The 22,750-nt window shown below is 41.0% G+C and overlaps 1 protein-coding gene across 2 annotated transcripts in view; it reads right to left on the bottom strand.

Moving 5' to 3' along the window:
• Window positions 1-9,495: 9,495 nt before the first annotated feature.
• kcnn3 (potassium intermediate/small conductance calcium-activated channel, subfamily N, member 3) overlaps window positions 9,496-22,750 on the bottom strand; it is an 87,158-nt gene continuing 73,903 nt past the window's right edge. For both annotated transcript variants that reach the window (XM_061716890.1, XM_061716889.1), the window contains exons 8-10: window positions 18,456-18,583; window positions 17,292-17,361; window positions 9,496-15,557 (exon numbers count right to left, since the gene is read on the bottom strand). In XM_061716890.1, the coding sequence (XP_061572874.1) occupies window positions 15,135-15,557; window positions 17,292-17,361; window positions 18,456-18,583 (621 nt within the window). In that variant the 3' untranslated portion in view covers window positions 9,496-15,134. The remainder of the gene's footprint in view (window positions 15,558-17,291; window positions 17,362-18,455; window positions 18,584-22,750) is intronic.

The following is a 22,750-nucleotide window of genomic DNA, read 5'->3' as shown; positions in this document are numbered from 1 at the left end:
GACATTCTGAAGCAGTGGGAAAATGCAGAGGTCACCGGAGGAGATAGTAATGGAATGAGTTCAAACTGTGCACACCAACACTGAGTGTCAAAATCTAAAGTGATGTGTGCCTGCTCCTCTCTAAGCGGGAGGGGGAAAAAGACTGATAAATGGGCAGAAAATATAGATTTAAACAAAACTGTACATTGTACAAGTACAATAATGCAAAATATTTGTACTTTACATTATATTTCTATGGTAGAATTAGAGCTGCAGGATCAAGAACCGCTGTAGGAGTGTGTATGCATTGTTAATGCAGGAAAGCGGACAAGGTTATCACTAAATAATACCCTGCTGACTGTGCTCTCTAATGTTAGGTGGGGAGAGAATCCTAAAGGGAAAAAAAGCTCTTTCTCTCTCTCTCTCTCTCTCTCTCTCTCTCTCTCTCTCTCTCTCTCTCTCTCACACACACATACACACACACACACACACACACACACACACACACACACACACACACACACACACACACACACACACACACACACACACACACACACACACACACACACACACTTTTCTGTTTGCCAAGTGCAGTTATTACACATCATTTGTGTCCAGTGCATGATGAACTAACCTGAACGCTGATGAGAAGGGTCTGGCTGACCCCGCACGTTTCCACGGCAACAACCTTCAGCAGAGCAGAGCCACTTGTCAGCCCCCCCTGGGAGTTCACAGTGATGAGCTCGGTCCTGTCACGCCCAGACCCACGCATCATCACAGAGCAGGATGCACGGGACTTTCTCAACTCAGGACGGTCTAGCTTTCATGCAATTCACAGAGGAACATGCACACCCAAACACATGCATTTGTTTTCAATTAGGACATTAAAAACAAATGAAAACCGGATTAAAAAAGAATAAAAGAAAAAAAGTTCAAATTAATCAGTAAACAGCAAAAACAAAAACGACAACAAAAACCCCCCCAAAACACACAACATGCATGTTATAAGTCAGTTTGACTGGATATGAAAGAGAAGAACTAAATCTGTGGAGGGGTTCATATCTGTGTGGAAAACTGATTTCCACACAGATTCATACAATTTAAGCCAATGATATTTTCAAGTAGAATGAGGAAAAAGTGGAAAAACTGATATGTGATCTGACAAAACCTGCATCCATGCAGTTATTTGTTTTAGCAGAAGAGGTGATGCACCACAATGTTAAAATTGCACTTTCCAACTTTACTGGCATGGACACTCTTGCCTTTAGAACCCTCTTTGGTCTAAGTGGCATGGATTCAACAAGCTGCTGGAAAGTTCTTTGGGGATCCTGGTCCATGTTGATATAATTACATCACAATGTTGGCTGCACGTCCATAATGCGAATCTCCTGTTTCATCACGGCCCAAAGATGCTCTGTTGGATTGAGATCTGGTGACTGTGGATGCTGTGAGAGTGAAGTTACTGATGTGTTCAAGAAACCAGTTTGACAAGATCTGAATTTTGTGACTCAGCATCCTGTTGGAAGTAGCCAGACGAAGGGTGCACTACTGCCATAAAAGAATGAACAAGAATACCCAGATAGGTTGTCGCTTTTAAATTATTCTCCCTTATTATAAAGGGGGGATTAAATGAAAGTATACCCACATTACAAGACAGGCTCCATCCATGTTCTCATGTTGTTTACAGCAATTTTCTAACCCTACCATTAGAATGTCACCTCTCATCAGACCAGGCAAAAACCTTCTGTTGCCATGTTCATAGCTGACAGGAATAACACCCAGCGTGGTCTTTTGATGCTGTGTCCCACTTACTTTAAGCATCAAAGTCTTGCACCTTCAGAGATGTAATGATTGGTGTTTGAGCAAATGTTTCTATCATCTTGAACCAGTCTGGCCTTTCTCCTCTGATCTTTAGCATCCACAAAACATTTTCACACAAATAATTGATGCTCGCTAGATGTTTTCTCTCCTCCTTTTTTTTGTTTCTTTTTTGTTGAACATTTTCTGTAAACCTTAGACATGATCTTATAGGAAATCCCCAATAGAGCAAAAGTTTCTGAAATTCGGAGCAGCCCACCTGACATTAACATATATACCAAATCACTGACATCACATTTCTTCCTCCTTTGGATGCTTCATTTAAACTTCAGTAGGTATTGATCATGTCTGCACGCTGAGCTGATGCCATGTGAACATGAGGTGAACAGACTAATGACGTGGCGTTAATGTATATTCCAGCACTAACTGAAATTGGCCTTTTCTATTACCTAAGGTGCATTTGCTCTATAACCAATTCATCGTACAAAGAAATGAACAGTGTCTTTACTACAGCCACATGCAAACACATAGAAACAGCGAGGAACCCACACATAAAGACACACACCTCTGCAGGAGTGAGGGTCACTGTGATGGATGTTCCTCCTGAGTGGCCGTGAGCATTAAAAGTCTGGTGACCTGGTAAGAACAATCAGTCATGTCAGTTTGTCAGAGACTAAAATTCATCATTCCTGTGTCTGCGACCATTTCCTGCATTAATTATTCTGACTGGGCAGCCTAAATAGTCTGCACACTGTGAATGTCTCTGCTAGTGCTGTGTGAAAGAACATTTATGGAGTTTATCAGCAGAGGTTTGTGGAGTCCCAGCGACCCGAAGATGTCAAACTGTACTCTTCTCTTTTCACAGCCTGCTGATCGCAGCTCTGCACCCTCAATACATGACACTGGGAGGGAAATGAGAGAAGAGAGCTGCAGGATAGAGTGACAGGCTACAGCATGATCCGTGATAATACACTTGACAAGTACTACAACTTATTTTGTGTTTCAGAACATTTGGCAAAAACAGGTAAAGAAAGTACTTGGTAGAAGTTGAAAACACAGGCTGTTCCACACACTCAGGACGGTTTAGCACCCGATTTGTAATTTGATTTAAGGTCTGTTGTCAATAGTGAACACAGATGAGAGACTCAGATATATACTGGCACTTCACAGCAAAACAGTGAAATAAGATTTAAAATAAGGCAGTTTTGCAATCAACCGATACAAATCAAAAGGAAAGGTGAAATAAAATCAGGGATGGCTACTTGACACAGACAACAAAGTGAGAGAACACAAAGACCTTTATAAGTATATCTATAAATATATCATAATATCTTAAAACCAGTTTTAAAACATAACGGGAGCCCATACCTAGAGACCTAAAACATAATGTACTCACTTCTCTTGGTTCTTGCAGCTGAGGCAATGGTCTCTGTGCCGTTGCTCCGTTTCATATGAAACCAACAAACTTAAAATATTCCATAAGACAACTTATGGATGTTGACCTTTTGATATGGTTGCCCACTCCTGGATTTCAGGTTTAAAATATGCAATATGCAAAACAGTGGAAATGATGTCAGGAGGCTTCTCTAACAAAAACCACGAGCTTAGCTCCATTCATCTGTTTGTTAGTTCATTCACGCTATCAACCGATCGTCTGCACCCATACAACGTTATTTAGGGTCAAAGAGGTCTTGGACGTTTCCCTCCAGGCGTGCGGCTGAAGGCAGGGAGTGCACAAAATACACAACAGCAGGAAATTTACAGTCTCCAGACCACCTGACCTACATTCCTCTGAAAGTGAGACAACAGCAGAGCAACAGCACAGGGACATAATATACCTGATTTGAATCATAATGTTCATTGTCATATCGATAAATAAGAGACACCTTGCAACAAATATAATGTAAAAATCTGTGTACTGTCCTCACCAAAATGGGCTATAATATGCCCCAAACTCACATTTAAAAAAAACCTTAGGTGAAATGAAGCAAAAAAAGAAGGGATTCAATTATTACACCCCTAAAAAAATAATTTTTACTTGGTTGTCTAAATAGCTGTATATTATTGCCTCTTCCTGCTGAAATCAACGTCTTTTTTCAGGCTCAAAAAGATGTGCTCGGAGTGGCATCAATGACAATCTCTAATCAAATGCATGCATATGCGTGTGTGTTTTTGGGACTCTTTGTGCTCAGAATCCCTTCTAGTCTGTGTTTGGAAACTCCCCTCCAATACAGACACAGATGGTTGCCATAGAAACGGCTTTTCCTTTAGAGGCAAAGTAACTGGAGAGGGATGGAAGGGAGCAGTAGGAGGAAGGCAGTGCAGAGTTCAAATAAAGATTGAAATTCTAACATAACCTCGTGGATAATGTGTGTGTTTGTGTTTGTGTGTGTGCGTGTGTGTATGTGTGAGTTTGTGTGTGTGCATAATTCAACACGGCATCTGCCAATGAGTGATACGTTTGATAAGTAAATGGAGGTTAGGAATGATGAGGAAATAAAGAGAATATAAAGAATCATATTGAAACTTGTTGTATTTGTGGGGCACTGGGATCAGGGGAATTGCAAAGTCTGTTGGAAGAAGAGAAGTTACCACACTCTTCTTGATATTTTCCAATGGCTACTGATCAGGGCCTGTATGATTTAATACTGAACAACGCCAGCCACCAAGTATAGAAACTGAGTATGGCTGTAATGCGTAGAATATTGGTTTAAATATTAACTACATACCACCTTTGAGGTGAGAGCCAGGTGGGTTGGGCTGATGGCATGTGGTTCAAAAGTCCTGTCGGCTCTAATTAGCAGGATATTTCCCCCAACAGCCGGTCCACATTTTCTTCTAAAACCTGCTTGAAACACAATGAGGCATGACTATAGAAAAAAAAACAACAAAGGCAGAGAGAGGCACAAACTGCAAAGAAGAAATCTTGTATATAAATGGTACTGTGGCTTTGCTCTGAGTTAGTATGCAGTGGAGTTCCAGGTAGCCCCGTTATGTCAGTTATGTCAGTGGAAACCTTATCTGGGGAGGAAAGTAAGCTAATGTCCCCTGTGGTATGATTAAAAACCTTGCCCCTCCCTTCATCTTGATTCAAATGAACAGCCTGCAAAAAAGGTTAATCTCCAACTTCCAGTCTCTGTAACGCAGACGTGCGGTGCATCCCCCTTTACGCAGCATGAGGGGGAATGTGGGTGGTTAGTTGCCATGGAACCAGTACTGTACCAGTCTGTTTCAGGTGATGATAGTGAGGCCAGATCCCACTGCTGCTACCTGTACAGGAACCTGTAGCAAACACATACGTCACTTTACTTTCAGAACAAAGAATTAGACAAGCACAGCAGCTGTTGAGATGAGGAGAAGTTTCTCAACTCGCTAAACTCCTGGTCTCACCTGCAGTGCCTGGTTGAAAATGCATGTATGGTCTATATGCATGTACAACATTCTGTTTGGGTGGCAAGGCAAGGCAAGGCAAGGCAAGGCAAGGCAAGGCAAGGCAAGGCAAGGCAAGGCAAGTTTATTTGTATAGCATATTTCAGCAAAAAGGTAATTCAAGGTGCTTTACATAATAAATATATAATTTTAAAAAGTTACAGTGCAGTGGCATAATAAATACGAGTTTATACAATTGATTACTAAAATTAACATTGTTTAAAGCTAAATTCAGAATAGTTTAAATATTTTCATCAGCTGTAAACAAATGAGTTTTTAAATTTGATTTAAAGGAACTGAGGGGTTTCAGAATTGCTGCAGATTTCTGGAAGTTTGTTCCAGATCTGTGGAGCATAGAAGCTGAATGCTGCTTCTTCATGTATGGTTCTGATTCTGGGGACAGAGCAGACGTGATACTGAAGGCCTGAGAGGTCTGGATGGTTGATATGGCAACAACAAATCTCTGATGTATTTTGGTCCTAAACCATTCAGTGATCTATAAACTAACAGATGTATTTTAAAGTCTGTTCTCTGAGATGCAGGGAGCCAGTGTAAAGATCTCAGAACTGGAGTGATGTGGTCCACTTTCACAGTGAATCCCGGGCAGCAGTATTCTGGATCATCTGTCTGATTGACTTTTTAGGCAGACTTGTGAAGACACTGTTGCAGAAATCAATTTGAATGAACATAAACACAGGGATGAGGTTTTCAAGATCCTGCTGAGACATTAGTCCTGTCATCCTCGAGATGTTATTCAGTGATGGTTTGACAACATCCGTGCTTTGTAACTGTCTAAAAAGTTCAGCTCTGACTCCTTGACTGCACCCAGATGTCGGGCCTTATAGGTGGTCTGTAGCTGTAATAGCTGAAGCTGTCCTGACTCTTAAAGCCTCTTCTTTTGGTCCAAAAACAACTACTTCAGTTTTGTTTGTGTTCAACTGAAGAAAATGATGGCACATCCACTCATCGGCTGCAGGCCAAACTTGTCTAGTCTCGGCATTAAAAGTACATAAAACTTTCATTAATTACACAAAATAAAAGCCCAGCAGCATGTTCATGGTGTATTAGATTTCCTTGGAGAAGAAGCTGATGGTACACTAAACTAAAGCTTAGATCAGCGAGATCCATGAGAGCTTGATAACCGATTTACTAGACCATATTTTAAAAACATGAAAAAGCTTTCGTCACAAGTGTTGCACAACATACTGATCCAGTTATATTTCTAATGGGCTTAGCTTGAGAGAAGTTAATTGAACAAAAAAGGAAAAGGCTGAAACCATTTAGCTACCTCCAGTCCTGTATTAAGCTAAAATGTCTATGCAGGTGTCAGCAAAAAGGAGAAGCAGCGAGTCTGTAAGTGAGGGTGAGCACTAATGTAAGATGCTGATGTGCTGAGGCTAAGAAAAGGTCAGAGGGCTGAGGAGATGCATATTAGATACAGAAAAGAAACAGATATGAAAAAAGCCATTTAGACATGGAAGCATGAAAACAGGAGGTAATGGTACAGTACCCACATTCTTAAGGGGGGTGTTAGGTATATATGTGTGGGAGCTGCAGGATCAGGTGAAGAATGTAAGGAATACCTGACGGCATCTAGTGTTTATGTGTGTTGTATCCAGGTGTAGTACTATTTAAAGGGTTAGGTGTACTGACTTTGTGAATTGCACCTTCTTTCCTTACTATCATAGTGGTTCTCCTTCCATCATTACCACGGCAACCTCACAGTCTTGCTCCCAATGCGGACTCACCACTTCCACCCACTCAGACACACACAGGATCAAATGAGTGTGTATTCTGTACCGTATTCCTCGCGTGCTGTCAAACTGCTTAAAGGTGTACAGTAATGTGATGAGTTTGAAGTGGCCTCCAGTACAGCTCAGATCAGTTTAACTTAGTGCCGTGTAGTAACAAAAGAAGAAAAGACATGGGGTTGTGAGTCAGCCTGCCACCGACAGAACCTGGTGACATTTGGACCGATTGTAAAAATGATGACATTGCCTCTGACAGTTAGATCACATGATCACGCAGCAGCATCCAGGTGGCAAAGGCCACCAACCTTCAGCACCAGTGTGCCTCCCTCTTCTTCCATCTACATCCCATAAAACACATTAGCCATCCTTGCTGATAGAGCGAGCCTGTGGTCTCTGCTTTTAGTCCCAATGAAGCAGCTGCGATACACCCAGCACAGGGAGCAGACTAGTTTGACTGCTTTATTTAGTATTTTCTTTCAATATATCGACTTTAAGACTTAACAGGTTTGTAAAATATAACACACAAAGATTTAACAAGAGGATTTTTTATTTTATTTTATTTGAAAACTTTAAATGCTCTGCCATGCAAAAGGTTCATGGTGGAAATGCAGCTTTGTGTACGAGAAATTGCTTTTTTTCTCCATTCTTCTCCTAAATATCCTTTCATATCTCTTCAGATTGATCTCGGATTACTTTATATAAAACGTCATGTCATCTAGATCAAATCAGCTCCTCTTCAAAGTAAGGGCAAAAATGTTTGGAAGGATCAAAGCATCACTTGGATTTTAAAACGTGAATTATGTTTTATTTGAAATAACTAATTGTTATGCATAAGTAGGACTTTTATGTGCCCTGATATTTATTTACTTTGCTGCCTAGATTTAACATGATCTCATCAATGTTTTTTTTTAGTTAACTTTTTTATAAGCTATTAACATTGCACCTAATCATACTCTACCATAACTATCAAACACAGCTAATCAGGCATCATGAGACACTTCGATCCAAACATCCTGGACAGGACCCCAGTTATGAAATCTGCACGAATCAATCATTAGTATTTCAATTCAATAATCTTAGCCATCCCAAACATCAAAACATTATTTCAGGTTTGTAAACCAAACTAGAGAAATTACACGTGTACAGTGTTCTTCAGCAAGTTAGTCAAGTATTGTTACACCAGAATCCCAATAAAGGGGCAGAACGTTTGGTCCATGATCCTCATCCATCACAAAAAAGTTTTCATGAGGGAAATACTGGGATAGGAAGCAAATACAAACAGCCTAGACCTTTTCTTTGCTCTGTCGGAATTACACTTGTCAGATGTAATGCCTGACGCTCCTATTCAAAGTTGTTTCTTATGTTTTTGAATAGGCTGCAGTTCTTCAGTGCTTTTATAACAAGTGCTCTGAAAGTTAAATAAATAAATCTAAGTTCATTTACTCAGCACATCTTTGGCAACAAGCCACATGTGGTTTGGTCATAATACATGGTTTGAACTCTAAACTTAATTCACAAACTGCCCCACCTGTTGAGAAGGCACAATTTTTAAACAGATATATAATATTGGAGAAAAAAATCATTTGTACACCCTTTTAACGCATCCTCTCTGGTGCCATATTCTTGGCATTGCCTTGCTTTTGCTTTCAGTAACATTTTCTCATTTTTTGGCTGGAATCTGAGTAAAAAAAAAAACAATCCCAATTTCCCTTATTATGTCTGTATCCACTGCTCCCCTTGGCTCTGGAAGCAGTCCTGGGAGAGTAAATGGGTTTCCTGAGAAATAAAGAGGGACCAAGAAACTGAGGCGACGGACATTACCTTGGCCTTAAAATTGTACAACGCAATCATGAAAATTCACACAGCCTGATATGAGATGATGAAAGCCCCCAGGGGCAGCAGGGCCTGCCTGTAAATAACACAGACGACAAGCACATCACATCTGGGCATGTGCTTTGCCCTGGGCAGAGCATCGCCTCAGGCAGCTGGGCTCTTACACCTCTGACACTCTCATTTTTACTCTGGGCTGAACACCCAACAGCTTGGGTTTATATGAAGCCTGTCTTTAGGAAAAGTAATTTATTTCATGTGTTGAGGTGAGATACTCTGAATGCTGTGACTTCATGCCCATGTGAATTTATTTCTACATGATAAGCCATGAGGTTGGTGCATGGTCACCGTAAGAACAAGCACTGGTGTCAACATGAAAGTGTTTTAAGAGCTTGAACTGTCGCCAGCAACTACAAACCAGGAGAAAGACTTTTATATAAGTAAGGTGTTTGATTCTAACAAGCTGTTGGTAAGATCAGAGTAAACTGAGGTTGTAATTAATGAGCAGGCATGGAAAAAATGCTACCCTCTAATGACCACATACAGTACGACTCAATACCTTTTATTAAGTGTGACAAATTGCTGCAGTCTGTTCAACGGACTTAAGTGAAAATGTGTTAAATGTGAAAAGAAGACAAAGAAGACTTGCAGTGCAACTGAGTCAGTGACCTGAATGCTACCTCTTTTATTTCACAACTTTAACATCTCTTGTTACATCATCATCAGCACAACATGGTCCTTTGTATTAGTGTGATTTTTCCACTTATTTTTTTCCATGAGAGAATTAGATCATTCTTGCTGCCCTTCAGGCCAATAAAGCCTTGGCTGAATGCTCAAACCTGATTTGTAGCTGTGCACCAACAGTATTATTGCATCACTTTATGTCCTATATATTCACTGTTTGTTTGCACATCGTGTAGGAGCTGCCAGAGGGTAACTACAAACTTGATCATAACTAATATATTATTGATACAACTGAGACATTATCTACACTTAAATTCTTAGTTTCACCAGCACTAGGTCACAATCATGTTTTATTTTTTCTTATGCTGTTTTCAATTAAAAAACTAATCCAGGATGCGGCTTGTATCACCCCTAGACAGCTTTCCTCAATGACTGTGATTTAACTGTGAAATTGGTCCTCTATTTATTTAATTATTTATTCTTCTGCAGGTGGAAAATAAAAAAAAATAGAGGAAGACTCATAGTTTATGGACACACGATGGAAATAGATTCTCTCTGATCTAATGATTCTTTAAAAACATGAGAAGCTTTTCTGATATTTCAAAATGTTCACATTTTTTCTGTTTGATCTTTAAATAGATTCATTTGAAAATTCTTTAATACAGGTGGATCTAGGAGGACACGACGTATTATAGCACTTAATTCTTTATTGTAAACCAACCACACAAAAGCCATTAGTCACTAAAAAAATGTATGCAAGTCTGTTGGGAATTTACAAAAGGCACCTGAACAAATCTCAGACCATGACGAGGAAAATAAGGTGACAAGGTGACAGGACGGGTGAAAGAAGAAAAAAAAAAAAAACAACTACTTTGACACAATTTCCATCAACTCAGAACCAGGCTTTTTGCATCATCCCATTAAAACCATCCATGCAAACATGGGACATTGATGTGGAAAGACATGAAGAAATCCTGAATGACAGCAAGACAACACAATACACAACGCATGGGTTTCCTCAGGAGAACTCTGTGAAAGTATTAGGGTGACCCAGCTAAAGTCTGAACACAGATTATCTCTGAACGTTTCTGACGTTCAACGTTACTTACCCATCTCCACTAGAAAGAAACCAATGTCGGTGACGTCACATGGGAACCGCGGTGTCCACGGCAACATCGTCATGACAACCCAATAATACATTTCCCTTATGTCCGACCAAACAGATTCGTTGCCAACAGAAAATGGCAAACCTTTCCTCCAGTAATGACTTGCCACATGGCAGTGGAGGGAACCTCTCACAGTGGGAGAAACGAGGAAATATGCCAAAGAGTGGCTGAAAGTCACAAAAAAGCCTCTTTGTACGTCGGCATAGCTTAACTGAGAAGCACAGTTTGGCTACCACACATAAAACACTACGAAAGAAAACAACAAAAAAAACGAAGACTTAATAACTCCGACTCAGAGGACATGGAAGCTGTAATGTTATAGATATATACTTTATTAATTCTCTCTGATAAAATAAAATTACAAAATAATTTCAACCTCAAACGGCACTTTCCTTTTCCATAAATATTTAACGTATGGATAATACAGATATCATAATTATCATGACGAATGAGAATACTATAGTTTAATAATGTAAGATATCAGCTGGGACTGCGTTTAATCATAATGGTAGAAAAGACTAAGCAATACAAAGCTAAATTCCGTTAAGAGCATACTGTACAATAATTCAAGCGCAAGTAATTCCGTATTCCGGCCACAGCGTGTCGCTATAAGATCGTTTTCGGTATTATCTCCCAAAGCAAAGGTAGGCTTGTCTCTTCCCATCACACTTATTATAATTCCTCTCAGATATACTGTATCTTTTTTTTATTTCATGAACAGCTGTTCCTTCATGGCCATTGATCCTTTGTAAGGTTTATTTGTGTTCCCTTATGTTCATCCTCAGCCCACCTCCTTCATGAGCAGTTCATGTACTGTACTATAACAAGTGCATGCCCATTTTGTTTTCACAGTTATTCCCTCAGAAATATTGTCAAGATATCTGCGACGCCTGCTCCTGCTATCTTTTGTCCCCAGTGACAGCAGTGTTCCCCGCCTCTTATTGAAGTCCATTTAAGAGAGAGCACTTTGGTTGTTGAGGTGTGTGTGTCTGTGTGTGTGTGTCTCTGTGTGTGTGTATATATCTGTATGTATGTGCATGTCTGACTGGCAGTTTAAGTGATCAAGCAAACAGGGGTGTATCTGAGTGTTTTTTTCCTTTTACACAGAATACATTCATGATAACAGTGAGCCGTTTTGGGACTGCAAGCCGAACAAAGAATGGCAGTAAAGTGACGGTCCCTGCATGGACGGAGCCATGCAGGAAAAAACGTACAAATCATCTACAATGACACAGCTAAGTCAGTCTGGGGAGAAATTATCAACATGAAGTCAACTTTTACATCATGTATTCATTGAGAGAACGAAAGAAAAAAATAGAATATACTACGACTTCTCAGTCAATCTGACTCAACAGACTTCAGCAATTGAAAGAATAAGTTGAAGTAATTTTTAATATACCGTATTTTCTGGACTATAAGCCGCACCTGTATATAAGCCGCACCCGCTCTATTTTTAAAAAAACAACAAAAAAAGATATACAAGCCGCACCTGTATATAAGCCGCATCCGCTCTATTTAAAAAAAAAGATATGCAAGCTGCAGATATTTATGTTGTTAGATTAGATATTTATAGGGGTGTAACGATACACTAATCTCACGATACGGTACGATACACGATATTGAGGTCACGATAACGATACGATACGATATTATAGCAGTATTTTTTTAACAACCTTGAATGAGGAATATATGACTGGAAAAAATTGTCTTTTATTTGAAAGACACAAAATACAAAACAATGCTGTGCGTTTGCCCTATTGTTACAGTTTGTAATGCTTTATAACTGTTTAAGTTTTAAAGAGAAAGCCAGGCCAACAATTTTCCACAAACTGAACTAAAAGTAAATGTCAGGTTTGCATTATGCATCTTCAGTTTCATACAAGTACAAATATTTTGCCACAAACTGAATAGTTTCTCTCATGTATGATTTTACTTTTTTCTTTTCCAGAAATTTTACAACTAAAATTAAATAAATAAATAAAATTAAATAAATACATACAATTTTACATCATAAAAAAGATTGATTCATGCTTACCTTATAAGTGTAAGAGGAGATTTATTTTTGTTAAGGTTATTTTGGTAATTCAGGGTTCATTATTTTATAAATATATTCTTTATATTCTGTAATTCAGGGATTATAATTACACTAGTCAGTTTATCTGTAGTTGTTAGTCTGTTTTAGATTGGGCGGAGTGATACAGCACTAGGTGCTGTGTTGATGTTCTAAAATCCTACACTGTTGAGCGGACATTAAAGTACACTTCAACTCAGCAGAAGTTCTCCCCGTGTTTATCCTACTCACCACCCGAAAAAGGTTTAATTTAATAAGGTAAGTCTTAACTCTACACCAGCCTTACATAAGTAAAAGTTTAGAGCTCAAAACGGGACCGCAAAACGGGACTAGTTTCTTCTGAGCGGAGGAAGATTTTGGTCCGCGCGGTCGCGGCCGCGGCTGCGGTCGGATGCGCGTTACTAGTCAACAACACAATAGATTAATATTAATAACCCAATATCGCGATACACTTTGTCACCTCCACGACACGTATTGTGAGGTTTTTGTATCGCGAAATTTCGTGGCACGATATATTGTTACACCCCTAGATATTTACTACATGTACAGAAGGATTTTGAACTGTAAATGATGTACATGTTTGTACCTAAATAGATCCTTTCCTAACAGTGTCTTTTAACACGGCAGCAACTTTGCTGATTAAAACGGGACAGAACCAAGAGAAAATAACCAGTATTTATTTATCTATTTCTCTGTTTGAAATCTGCTCCTACTTACTTCTATCTGCTAAAGAAGAAGTAGCGTATTCTTCTTTGCATTTATTTTGTCTTAGTTTTTATTCTAATTCCGGTTAGAGCGCCCGAGCGGTGGAAGAAAAATCCACAGAATAGCCGCACCTTTGTATAAGCCGCATGGTTCAAAACCTATGAAAAAAGTAGCGGCTTATAGTCCAGAAAATACGGTAATTGTTATTTCTGGAGGAAGTTTTGCTGTCATGTTAATTTTCTGAGGTAGGCCTCTGGATGGTAAATTTAAAAACATAATCATATCAGACTCAGATGTGGAGCATTATGCCTGAGCAAGGAGCTACTGTAACTCGAGTCAGGATTTTTTCCACACACGTCATCTTCAAAATGAATCAGTTGATTCAAACAGCAGTTAAATAAAGGTTTGTTTCTTTCTTCCAGCTACCACCTCAACAGGAATGCACTACATACAACCACTAATAGTTCATTTTCTGCGTCTGTCGGGCATGACATCTCAGCACAACAAACCTGTGAGTACACCAAAACATTGGTAAGTTCAACGTGAGAGCCGGTAAATACAGTAATAAAGTCCGGCCGCAGTTGTGCTATCTTATTTATTTACCAACCGTTTCCATCTTCAGCGTCACCAACAGACACTAGGATGATTCACGTACTTTTGCCCTTTTTTTCAGTGTCATCTGTAATTTGTGTAGATCAGTGCTTGGTTATGGTTTTCCCAGCTGAGCAGTTAAAATGTCACAACTATGAATCGTAAGTCTAAACTGCTGCATTATATCACGCTCGCAGAAGATAAGTCATTCAGATGAACATTTTTTACAGTATGTCTACATTGGTTGGCAGTGCTCCATGGAGATAGACAGTGCATCAAGTGCTTGGCAGTATAGGCTTTAGTGTTATTATGTGGGCTAGTGCATTCATGTTGTTTTGAGAGTAAATAGGGCCTGCATTATGAGAGATTGTGTAATTATGTTTGTGCTGTGTATGTGTGTGTGTGTGTGTGTGTGTGTGTGTGTGTGTGTGTGTGTGTGTGTGTATGTGTGTGTGTGTGTGGTGCTTGCCGTTGTATTTTTTTTATATCACGGTCGTATTGATCGAACCTTCTGTTAAAGGGATGCTCGTTAACACACAATTAGCATTCAGATAGAAAATATATCATAAAGATAAAAAGTCATGGTCATTAATTCCTGATGAAGGGAGTGAGAGATTCGGAAAATGAGAAGAAAAGAAGGAGAGAAAGATAGAGAGAATAAAAGGCCTTTCTCACTAAGTCGAGTGAATTCCATTTAGGAGTTCATATAATTATTCTTAGTTATTTCTCGTCTTCTCTCTTCCCCCCTTCCTGATTCTCTCTGCCTCCATTTCTCAACCTCCTGACATCTTTCCTCCCCCTCACACCTTTTAGAGTCTCCATTTTGTCTCCATTTTTCTTTTCCTTCCTTCATCAAGAAAAGCGCCCCCAAATCCTGAACGCGTCTCATCCCTCACGCTAGCCCTCCATCTTAATCCCATTAGTTGTCCTCACAGTCCCATCTTCATCCCGTCCCCATGGAGCGATGGTTTCAGAGGATCTCCACGAGTTTCTCTCCTCTTTCCTCATTTCTCTCTTTAAGTCTGATGTGAGAGGATAAGCACAACCTCCCTCGTCTCTCCTTATTTTGCTCCCATGTCTGTCTGGTCCTGCTCCTCAGAGCTGTCCTCAGCAGCTGGAGGTGCAGATGTTGGGGTTAGGACTAGCCTCCAGGCTCCCCTCTGGACTCAGGGGTGGGGGTGACATAGGGGACTCTAAAGACAAAGTAGAGACCTGCGCTAGGGGTGGTGGGGGGGGTGCGACCTGGACCGGAGAAATCGAAGCCGGCGCAGTGGTTAAAGACGAAGCTGGGGACACTGGGACCATGGCGCCGCCTCCACCTCCTCCTCTGCCATCCCTCGAATCCCTCTCTCGCAGCAGGTGAACCAGGGCGGCGTGCTGGGCGCTGAGGGTTGCAGAGAGGTGTGCGGGCAGGGTGTTGAAGCCTGCCGTGAGCTGCTCCACCCGGTGCTCCAGGGACAGCATCTGTCGTTCCAGGTCCTCGCTGCGGTCGTTGAGCTCTGACATCAGCTCATACATGACACTCTGCATCTGTGGGCGGAGAGTTGGAGACGTCTCAGCGCACAGAAACTTTCAAGTGAGGAGACACAGACATGAAATGTGTAAATGCGAGCATTGTCAGTGCCGTTTCATTACCGCCCGTTTCAAGAAAACACTGGCATCTCATAAGAAGAGACAAAAAGTGGTTGGACAGTGAATTCAAAGTAGAAAGAGTTTATGTGACAAGCACAGAAAGTAATAATGTTAAATACAAGTATTGCACTTGTATTTTACTGGGGGTCTAAAGTTACTGCCAGTTTGAATGCTGGATAAAATGCAGACAAAGAGTGAACAAAAATTATGACATTGAACTTGAGAATCAATTATATCAGGTTCCGTATACTTTGAGGCTCTGTCATTTGTACCAGACATATATTTCTATCCTTTTTGGTTTCTTACAAAGAGCAATATCCATCCATCCATTTTCTATACCCACTTTATCCTGTGCAGGTTCACGGGGGTCTGCTGGAGCCTCTCCCAGCTCATCACAGGCCGCCAGTCCATCACAGGGCCACATATATACAAACAACCAGATATACTCACACTCACACCTACGGGCAATTTAGAATCATCAGTTAACCTAATATGCATGTTTTTGGACTGTGGGAGGAAGCCGGAGTACCTGGAGGGAACCCACGCAAGCACGGGGAGAACACGCAAACTTCACACAGAAAGACCCTGCTGGGCCAGGGAGTCGAACCGGAAACCTTCTTGCTGTGAAGCAACAATGCTAACCACTAAGCCACCATGCTGCCCTAAGAGCAATATGTGATTTCATTTAAGTTTCTGATGTCTGAGTTGTTAAAACCAACACCAAACAATAAGTTTACCTTTCAATATGTCAGAGCAGATGCTCAAATAATCCAAAGTCTCACCAGATGTCAAAGATTAGAGAACAAGTCCAAACAAGAAAAAATATCAACAGACCAGAAGGCTTTTTTCTATGTATTTTTTCTCCCTTTGCCTCTATCAATCACTCCACCCTCCAGGTTTATCTGTTGTCTATGTACATAAATCTGTGTATACTTCCTCCTCCGCATGCTGCTTAAACACTGACACTTTAGAAATAATGTACCAATGTCTTACTCGGACAAACTGAGTAAATACCAAAAGTATTCATCCAGCATGGTGTAGAAGCTGGAAAGTAGAGGCTGGATATGAAGAAGAGAGAGGAATGAAGGACTACGAGGAAGGCAGCCTATTGTCCCTATTCTAGTCTCTGTAACCATGGAAAACGCGCAAGTGGCCGACTGAGACGGAGTCACTGAGAGGGTGTAATTGCAAAATATTTGTTGCTAAAGGCGCTGATTTCTCCTTGATAAGCTGAAAACATGTACGCGCTTTCTCAATCTTGGTCTCCCTCCTATTCGAGTCTATTTCTCCTTCAATTCTATGAGTTTTTCTTCCACAAGCACGCAGAGAGATGCAGCCATACGCGCACGCTCACATTCTCAGACACCCACACAGTAACAGAAAACACGAGCCCTCCCTCCCTCCCTCCCTCCCTTCCACCCTTCCACCCTCCTCTCATTTCCTCCTGACTCTCTCGATCAGTCATCCCTGTTTTAACACTTGTTCTCGTTGCTTGGACACGCAACACCACAGAAACGGGCCAGTCAGCATGGAAACACGGGAATGCCGCCGATACGATCTCAGAAGGAGAAAGGAATCCTAACATTCATGCATAAACAAGAGGGTCTCTAGTGTACAGTTTGTGTGTCTCACCTTTGAGAGGTCCACTAGTGTGTTGGCCTGATCACTGAGCTTCCTTTGCTCCATTTTCACGCTGCGCAATCTGCAAACAGATACACGTAAAATACACAGAGATGAAACCTAGTAAATAAACGGTCAAGCTGCAGAGTTAATCCCTCAGGCTGTGAACAACATCCCTCTGGAGCGGTCACCTTGCCTAATTCTGCTTCACTGTGTGTCCTGGGATCTGAATGTACAAACACAGCGCGCGCACAGTGCTCTCTGAAACACTGTATAATTGGGCCCATATATATTTATAAAAATGCAGAATGAATGCAGAGACGGGAATCAGTACAGATGTCTCATCATGTAGAGTTAGACTGGGGTTAATGCAGGAAACTAAGGGGAATAAAGCCCTCAGAGAAATAACTACATGGAGCTAAATCAAATCAAATAAATAATCTTTTTACCGGCCAATTAAAAACACGACGGCCTAACTCTCCAAGCACATTACAATAATTAGTGTTTGAATTTGTGTTTTCACGAAAACCCGTGCTCGCCTCCATTTTAATGAAATGGGAAATGAATTCATGAGGCTGCCCCTCAATGAACTTGTCTCCCTGTTTCAGTGACAAGTTCAAACCTGAGATGCACTTAACGTCACGCATTCAGCCCAGAAAACCCCCAGAAAGCACCCTGCTTCTATGTCCACACAGTGTGTCTCGTTTGCTGACGACATGCATCGGCGTAATCCTTTTAAGATGAAAATGAAAAGAGTTCAGGGTGTTTTGATTCTGGCTTTTGAAGTCACTTGTTGATGTTTTTAAACAGTTAAGGATCAAATTAGCAAAATACATTTCATAAACACTTTCCAACGATGGAAGCATGTAACAAGAGAACTTAGTAAAATGATTTAATTGCATTGTATTTACTCCTCGTTACAGATGACATAATGATCCGAGTGCCTCTGACATACACAGCCAGCCCTACAGTCGTGTTTGCCTGGAGCGAACATGCGCTTTAGTGGATAATGAACAACTGTATTTGTGCGAGTGTGTGCAGGCATTCATGCACTTTATCTGGTTTATTAGTGTGGATTCAAATTGTGAGAGGAAAGAAAGTGCAGCTGATTTCAATGGATTTGTGGGTTCGGCTGCTTTCAGCGTGGATGTGGGTGCGTGCGAGGAGTGGTCTCACTGGTGTATGGCCTGGAGGAACTTCCGCTGGTGTTTGCGGACTCTGGAGTGGTCGATCTTCTTCATCAGCTTGGTGTGCTTGTAGATGAGCCAGGTCTCCCTCAGCACGTTAGCCGCCGCGTTCTTTATCTGTCTCCAGACAGTGAACATAAACACATTTTTATCAGCAACAGGTAGCTCCTGGCAACTGGAGCAGGCAACAGGTGTGCCCAGTCTTGCCCTCCTCCTCTTTTTCCCATCCTTTGTCTGTTTTCTCTACGCTAAGTAAAAGCACTAAACCATCCTTTTGTCTTCTCAAAGCTGCCCTCATTCTCCCTGTTTCATACACATGCAGGCGGGCTTGCCAATGCTTTTTATGTGCACATTCACAGTTCTGTCCTTAGGGAGATTGGCAATGAGAACCAACAGGAGTCCCTCCCTCACATACTCCTCTCTTCTCTTGCTATGTCTACATGTCATATTATATCTCAGAGTAATTCAAATGAACTGCATTATCCGGGCTGGATGAAATTATTCACCACAATAATAATGCAGTTCATTTAAACCAGTGATCTTCCATTTAATTATGACAACTACTGAAAGAAACAATTGCGGCTGTGTCCCCACTCTTAAACTAGCTGCCAAAGACATTCTTCATCTCTGCAGAGGAGGAACATTAGAGAAAATAACCCATGTAATAATGCTGGCTTATGGAAGGCTTAAGAAGGAAGGCGACGCTTCTCCTTTTGCCCGGTGAGATGCTTTAGTTGCTTTCAGTCTCCCCCATCTGAATGTGAGATTACTCTCAAGGGAATAAAATACTGATTAAAAATGTCAGAGTCAACTTAACGACATTTTCTGAAAAGGACTGGGGTTCTTTAACACGAGTTCATGCTCGTACGCGTACAGTCTCCATAGTATGCTACACAGTTACAACGCAGGAGTCTGACACCCAGCAAAAAAGCGAGGGAGGATACCGAAGTGAAGAAAGAAAGCACAAAGAGATGGTAAGGACATAAACTGAATGAGAGACTTCAAAGAGATTTTGAGCACTGAACAAAGAACAATTATACCCCTGTCTGAGGAACACAAAAGACCCCGGCAGCTTGGCTAATCAGCACCCATCCACCACAGTCAAGGACGGCTCACTCGCATGCACACACGCACCTACACCTACACACATGCAGACATGCACACTCCACTGGCTACAGATGAAGAGAGCAGAAGGCCGTGGGCCTCGCAGATGTGTGTTCAATGACACAGAGGAAGTCAAATCAAAGAAGGAGCCATTCCAAGTCATAGCTCGGAACGCACTGCCGGCAGTAAGTCAGACTAATTTCTGGTGGGTGTCAGACTCTGACAAGGCTGCTCTTTGTTACCCATTCTGTTCATTATCTTCAATTTTCCAGGCAAAACTGGGGGATGGAGGGTTTCCAGTTTGATCAATTTACCATTGCATTTTGACTTTTTGCAGATGATGTGGAGCTGTTGGGGTTCCTGAGCAGAGACCCGCGGCAGTCACAGAGGCAGTTTACAGCCGAGAGTGAAGCAGCTGTGATGAGAGTTAACGCTACCTGCGGCTAGGGTGTTCAGTCGGAAAAAAGTGGATTGCCTGCTTCAGGTGGGGAGTGAGTTTCTGCCTCAAATGAAGCAGTTTATCTCAGAGCCTTGTTCACAAGAGGGGTGCGGAATGGAGTGAGAGATTGGCAGGTGGATCCGAGCAGTGTCTGCAGCGAAGTGGGCACTTGTACAGGTTTGTCTTGGTGAGGAGAGAGCTGAGCTGAAGGGCTAAGAGTGACTAACACCTAACACCAAGCTATGTATAATTATAAAACAGCTTCACCACCTCAGAAAAACCAGGCAAGAAAAAAAATGTACTTGATTCTGCCGAGTTAAAAATTGGTTTAAGTTTTCAAAAGGTATTAAATTGAGAGTAGGTGACCATGAAATAGTGGGTTGAATTGGGTGCTGTGGCGACCCCTAAAAATAAAAAAATGAGATATGTTGCTGTGCAAGGAAAAACAAGAAGAGGAAAAGGAAAAACTGATGAACTTTATAGATTCACACTACTGAAGAAAAAGGGCATCAGATTTAATTTCTGGGACCCCTACCTATGGCATCAATAAAAACAGGTATCAAGTGCTCATAGACCAAGAAAAAGACGACCGGAACAAGAACACCACTGACTAAGATTCAAAACTTGAAGTGTGAAAACTACATAAAGAAATTTGTGACGACAGACTTATAAGAGGTTTTGTGGACAGATGAAGTGAGAGTGACTGTTGATGGACCTGTGGCTGGATCACTAATGGACACAGGGCAGCACTTAAAAGAGGAGAGGTACTGGTAAGAGCAGCTATCATTAAGAATGAGCTCCTTGGACCTTTCCGAGCTGGAGATAGATGGAAAAATCAGCTCTTAGACCTGCTTGCATTTACTGGCAGATACTTTTTTCAAATAGTGATACAGTAAAATGTGTGTTGCTCCCACGGTGGTCATGATCTTTATTCACAGCCATACCGCATTACATACATCTAAGTGCTTCATTGGTTGGGCAACAACCTCGAAGATGACTGAATGTTGACCCAGCGCTGTTCTTCACTTGATTTACATCCTATTGGGACTTAATATATCGATTGTGAGCTTTAAAGTGAGGGAGGAAAGTACACTTCTCTGAGCCATTCTTGTGAAGGTATGATTGCTGCTTCAGAGATACAGATGAAGAAACTCCATGAATCGTAGGCTCATGGTAGTTCCTGAATAAAGATGAGTTGTTGTCTCTAAAAACCCAAAGTTTTATTAAATCATGTTTATTTATCTATTATACACTCTTAAAATGAACTAAGTTATGTAAGAAATAATATCTCTATAATACTACATAATGAGGAAAAAACGGACCTTTCCTTTATTACAAGTTTAATGTTTGACATTAAATATAACATTTTTTGGTGGACTGAGAGCGCTGTATCTGCAAACTAATTGCAAATAGCTTTTCATGGCTCTCTAATAAATGCAATTTGGCAAATGACTGTGTATGCGTTTGTTAAATGTGCATACTGGGACATAATTAAATTCAGTACCGGAGCATAGGATAAAACATGCTTACACAGAAAGCATTCAGATAAGGTAAAAATACACAACTTCCCTCTTCCTGGCAAAAACGGGCACTGAAGAAGAGGCAAAGATCTTCCTGAGGCATTACATCCATGCTGTCACAAGCACAACACACTCACGCATGACATAACATCTTTGTGGCAGCTACACATGTTTTTGAGTAAACCAAAAGTTAGTTATAGTCAGCAAAGAGTTCATTTGCTCAGACAAGGTTTTATCCTTGTCGTTTTAATCACCAGCCAGGTTACTAAAAAGCACATTCAACACTGCTCTTATCTTTTGGTACCTTTTGGTACACTGATATGTTTAACCTTTATTTATCAGCTGATCAAGCTCTGCAGGGTTGGTGAAATATGATGTATAATGACATGCTTCACGCTCAAATAGCGGTGACTGATAACACCAAGATATTTGCATTTTCCAGATACAGTAACCCCAGCACCCCACCTCCTCCCTCCCTCCCTCCCTCCCTCACACACCACCACCACCCCATACTCCATATTCTCGCTCTTCCTGGAAACAAAGGAAGAAACCGTGGCAAAGCTGGTGGCATCAATTTACAGAAATAAAAGCCTCAACATGAGCCGCGAAGGAAACTCTGCAAGGAACCAAACAACGTCAGCAGCAGCCGTTCCTGAACCATATGGGCTTTATTTGGGCGACCGCGTTGGGACCATATGCTTGTTTTGGGTCAAAGATCTGTTCAGGCTGCTCCCCTACGTAGAACACCTTATGGCAGGTACATGTGAGATATTTTAATTCAAGGGATTCCTATATTTTATCTCACCAATGCGATGAAATTGATGACAAATTGCGGATTGCACACTTATCAGTACAAAAATCAATGTTTTAATTTAGAAATTACAGACAGTAGTATCAACAGTAATAATATTTTATTTTTTTCAATAAGCATAGACTCAAATTATATAAATAGTAATATCATGAAAGGGGAAAATAGGACAAAAAAAAGAAAAAAAGGATATGTTGATAAGAGCATCTGATGTACTTGACCCTTTTAACCCATGAAAGCCTTAACCACCTGTGCGTGCAATTAGTAATGAGGTACATCGGTGCTAGAAATGCTTTGATGCTTCCTGTTGGAGCAGAAAACAGTGACAAACAGACCAATTACAGTGGAAACAAGCTGCTCCATGTGCCACACCGACACGTGGCTTCACCTGTTCTGACCTTCGCCTCACAGAC

Source organism: Cololabis saira, chromosome 3 (genome assembly GCF_033807715.1).
Source record: "Cololabis saira isolate AMF1-May2022 chromosome 3, fColSai1.1, whole genome shotgun sequence".
Classification (NCBI taxonomy): domain Eukaryota; kingdom Metazoa; phylum Chordata; class Actinopteri; order Beloniformes; family Belonidae; genus Cololabis; species Cololabis saira.
This window is presented reverse-complemented; position numbering and strand designations above follow the sequence as displayed.